Genomic DNA, 4,492 nt, shown 5'->3' with positions numbered 1-4,492 from the left:
ACACACACACACACACACACACACACGCATGCACGCGCGCACACACACACACGCACACACACAACCACACATGCACACACATATAAACACACACAACCACACATGCACACACATGCACACACACACACACACACACACACACACACACACACACACACACACACACACACACGCACACACACACACACACACACACACACACGCACACATGCACACACACACACACGCACACACACACACACACACACACACACACACACACACACACACACACACACACACACACACACACACGCACACGCACACGCACACGCACACACACACAGTGTAGTGTTTCACAGTGAAGCATGGTGCTCCATGGTAAAGGATCTGATCTCTAAAATAGGTGTGTGAATAGTTGTGTAATATGGTGTTACAGTAAAGAAGGTCACAGTTCACTTTGTTAAAGTATAGTTTTTCAAAGTTCAAACCGCTGTGGTGTGACGCAGTGTGTCATGAGACGCTCACGCGTTAACATATCTGAGTACAGCGAGTTATAAAAAACATTACATCAAAGTACAGTTTGTTGAAAATCTCAGAAAAAACACTAAAGTATCTCAAAGTAATAGTTTGTCAGGACACAAAGTTGTAGTATAATTTGTCAAAGTTTTTTATGAGCAGTAAAGATTTAAGAGTCTCATAGTATTGTATGTGGAAAAAAAAAAATAGTATAGTATCTCGAATAAATGGTCCCAGTATTGCATGTCGAAAAAATACTATAAAATATCAGAGTAAACGACGTGAAGTGAAGTCCACACAAAAAGTCCTTTATATAATACTCAGTATGATCAGATCCCCTGATGGTTGCTCCGTCTCTCCTGCAGGTGCCGACCGCTTCATGGACGATGTGGCCCTTATGATTGGCTACCGGCCGTTCCCCTGGATCAAGTGGTGCTGGTCCTTCATCACGCCCGCCGTCTGCATGGTGAGACTCAACAGCACGGGCCCCGTAGACATAAACAAAAACAAATAACTGTTTTGTTTAACGCTCTCCAACGCAGTATTTTCATTATTCATAATCGGAGTAGAGCTGCTGCTCCTTAATGTTGAGAGGAGCCGGTTGAGGCTTCTGATCAGGACCCTCCGCTGTGCCTTCCTTTAGAGACCCCGGGGTCCACCCAGAACACGCCGGAGAGATTATAAATCTCATCTGGCCTGGGAATGCCTCGGGATCCCCGGGAAGAGCTGGGAAATGTTGCTGGGGTGAGAGACGTCTGGTCTACCTTGTTTACCTTGCTGCCACTGACACCGCGATACGAGGCAGAAATGGATAGACTTTGTTAAAAGTAAATTCAGAAATGCATAGTCTAGGGTTTGTCTGGGGCAAATGTGTCTCCAGCTGTTTCTCCTGCCATGACAGCTGGTTTTATGCTGGATGTCCTCTCCTCTCCTCTGCAGGGAATCTTCATTTTCCACCTGGTGAACTACAAGCCTCTGACCTACAACAACACGTACGTGTACCCGTGGTGGGGCGAGGTGATCGGCTGGTGCCTGGCCCTCTCCTCCATGCTCTGCATCCCCGTCAGCATCCTCTACAAGCTGGTCAGCGCCAAGGGCACCTTCAAGGAGGTCAGCACACACGCACGCACGCACGCACGCAAGCAAGCACGCACGCAGACAGACAGACAGACAGACAGACAGACAGACAGACAGACAGACACACACACACACACACACACACACGCACACACCGCAAACACACACACGCACACACACACACACACACACACACACACACACACACACACACACACACACACACACACACACACACACACACACACACACACACACACACACACACACACACACACACACACATGCACACTTTAAAAACAAAGAAAATCAGTGAAACATTTCTCACTGATTATTCTTTACTAATAAAAAGCCCCAGTTGTTTTTAAAACGTTTTATTGTATTACCTTAAGTGCTGTACTTCAGTAAAACAACATTGGTAATAGTTACTTTGCAGATTGAGATCATTAACCTCCTTCCACCTTTGGAGTTACTCGTTCATAAATCAGAAACGTACCTAACCTTTGCCCCCTGCTGTGTTTCAGCGCTGGGCCCACCTCACCACCCCGGTGTGGGGGCACCACCACCTGGAGTACATGGCCCCCGACCTCCGGGCCCTGACCTCCAATGCCCCCGGCACCGAGGAGAACAAGGTCATCATCTTCGAGAGCGTCATGTAGGCGGGACTCTACATCTCCCCCCCTCCCACCTACCACAAGACGACCTCCGCCTCCATTGATTGGTCGTCTCCTCGGATCAACCAATCGATGGCCGTCCTTCAAACCTTCGATCGTCACCGGGCAGACCAAAGCTGGAAACAATATTTTCCAACCCTGTAAAAAAAAGAACAAAGCGGCTCCTCCAGGCGGATTATTACGATTTTTTTTAACAATCACAACTTCCTGTTTTTCCCCTTCAGAATAAAACAAAAATGTGAGATTAAAACCAGCAGATAAATGTGTTCTGTACCTGCAAAGGGCTCCATCTTGGAAACGTGTAAATATAATATTACAAGGACGCCATGCAACGTTTTTTTTTTATCTGTAGGAGCTGAAGAAGAAAGAGTTTCACTGTGTTCACAAACAGCTGCTGGGCTTCCTCCATGTTGGAGTGTCTTGTCTCTGGGTGGGCGGGGTGGACACACACACACACACACACACACACACACACACACACACACACACACACACACACACACACACTCACTGCCTCAACAGGGACTGGTGCTCGAGACTTGTGGGTAAACGTTTTGAAAGTGTGTGTGATGGCTTTCTGCAGACGGAGTTGTAGACCGACTGAGACCTGGAGAATTAACAGAGGGCGTTTGCGCCGTAACGGGATTTAAAAAACGCTTAGATTCGTAGTCCTGTCGTGAAGCGAGAAACACTAAAGGAATGATGGTAGCCATATTGCAATTAGACAAGCAAACGTTTCTGAGTGTCTTTGACTAAGTTTTTCAAAGTGTGTCAGCTGGACTTACAGTGTCAAAGAAAGCCACTTCCTGTTACGGAGCAAATTCCTCATCGCTCGTGATGTCTCTGAGTTTGTGAGCACTTTCTGAGACGCTCTGATTTTTATTGATCTAGAAACCGGATCCGGACTGAACTCGTTGCTTCCTCATGAAATACTGTGAATGACCAGCGTGATGTTTTCTGACCGCCCAGCTCTGTTTTAAATCACACCGTGGTGATATTAGATCTGATATTAGAAGGAAAAGCTCCAGTGAGAATTCAGTCAATGATCATCTTATGTGTTTCATATTAACCAAATGTAGTTTTCTATCAAGATGTAGGATGAAGGAGAAGCTTAAACCAAAAAAAGCTACATCTACCCGTTTTTTCTGGAGATTTCGACCACAACGCTTTGGCTTCCTCTGTAAAAACCAGCTTCAAGCTCTGCATGCAGACAAACAAATTAAATAGTTAGTATCACGATCTTAACTGGCTTGACCCAGAGAGAAAATGAACCAGCATTTACGTTATTATATTTAATTTGGCTGATGTTTTTTATCCAAAGCAACAAATGTAATATTTAAGTAATTGGCAAAACATTTATCAAGAAGAATCTGAATTCTTTGGACTGTTCTTCAGACAAAAAAAGGCAATAAAAGAAGGAAATTGTGACACAAATTGTATGGTTTGATTAATAGTGATTGGCATATTAATGTTGAATAAAGAAAATTATTACTTCCTGGATGAAGTATGAACTGCTCCAGGTTCAGTTGAAGTACTAAAACAGCTCCTGCTTTAACACAAAATCAGGTTAATCCTGTGATCACACTTCACTACAGATGAAATACCTGATATGCTCCGTGTCTCCTCATCCCGAGTCCACCATTAGTCCCGGTCCGTGAACTCAAGCAGAAGTTAAGGACAGATGTCAGAATAATATTTTAATCAGAGACTGAAACCACACTGGATCTGACCTTTAACCTTTAGGGTCTTCGTTTCTCGCCCCCCCCCGCCGGGTCGACTGAAGTGCCAAACGGAGCGATTCTGATCCCAGATCAGCGCTCCAGGCTGCCAATATCATTCAGTATCAACACTATTCTTCTTCTTCTCTGCCTCGTCGCATCATTAAGGCTGAAGTCGTCCGACCAATCAACACGCTCTCCTCTTTAACAGCTGATAGGAAACACAGGCAAACCCTAAACTCTGGTTTCCTGTGTTAGAATAAAGTCTGATAACAGAACCGGATTTCATCTTTTAATGTCTGAAAGAGTCTAGAACTGGTTCTGCTCCTCTGTGATCGTATTGGACTCGATTCAGAATATTAAAAAATGCAGCAGTATAGATCACAAAGCTGCAAAAGTAATCGATCAGCTTTTGCAAAATGATCTGTTCAGAAGTCACCACAAAACATAACAATCAAGCAGATATTTTAATATTTTTTAAATGTACATGTAACAGGATCCTTATCATACATATTCGCTAGGTCT

The 4,492-nt window shown here is 44.6% G+C and overlaps 1 protein-coding gene across 2 annotated transcripts; it reads left to right on the top strand.

Annotated features, from left to right (window-relative positions):
- Positions 1 to 848: 848 nt before the first annotated feature.
- LOC104961298 (sodium- and chloride-dependent creatine transporter 1-like) lies at positions 849 to 3,235 on the top strand. 2 transcript variants are annotated; one of them, XM_010789567.1, is made up of 4 exons: positions 872 to 964; positions 1,142 to 1,242; positions 1,438 to 1,608; positions 2,100 to 3,235. In XM_010789567.1, the coding sequence occupies exons 2-4, from the start codon at positions 1,201 to 1,203 to the stop codon at positions 2,232 to 2,234; spliced, it is 348 nt and encodes a 115-aa protein (XP_010787869.1). In that variant the 5' UTR covers positions 872 to 964; positions 1,142 to 1,200; the 3' UTR covers positions 2,235 to 3,235. The 2 variants fall into 2 exon arrangements, with proteins under 2 accessions (XP_010787868.1, XP_010787869.1); XM_010789566.1 differs by lacking the exon at positions 1,142 to 1,242 and having other exon boundaries at positions 849 to 964.
- Positions 3,236 to 4,492: the final 1,257 nt, after the last annotated feature.

Source organism: Notothenia coriiceps, unplaced genomic scaffold (assembly GCF_000735185.1).
Source record: "Notothenia coriiceps isolate Sejong01 unplaced genomic scaffold, NC01 NC01_scaffold00033085, whole genome shotgun sequence".
Taxonomy (NCBI): domain Eukaryota; kingdom Metazoa; phylum Chordata; class Actinopteri; order Perciformes; family Nototheniidae; genus Notothenia; species Notothenia coriiceps.
This window is presented reverse-complemented; position numbering and strand designations above follow the sequence as displayed.

Excerpts from the sequence above, each read along its gene's own strand:
- LOC104961298 (XM_010789566.1), top strand. The coding sequence starts at position 878 with ATGGACGATGTGGCCCTTATGATTGGCTACCGGCCGTTCCCCTGGATC. Across the intron at positions 965-1,437 it reads TCACGCCCGCCGTCTGCATG|GGAATCTTCATTTTCCACCT; the intron begins GTGAGACTCAAC and ends TCTCCTCTGCAG. Across the intron at positions 1,609-2,099 it reads CCAAGGGCACCTTCAAGGAG|CGCTGGGCCCACCTCACCAC; the intron begins GTCAGCACACAC and ends GCTGTGTTTCAG.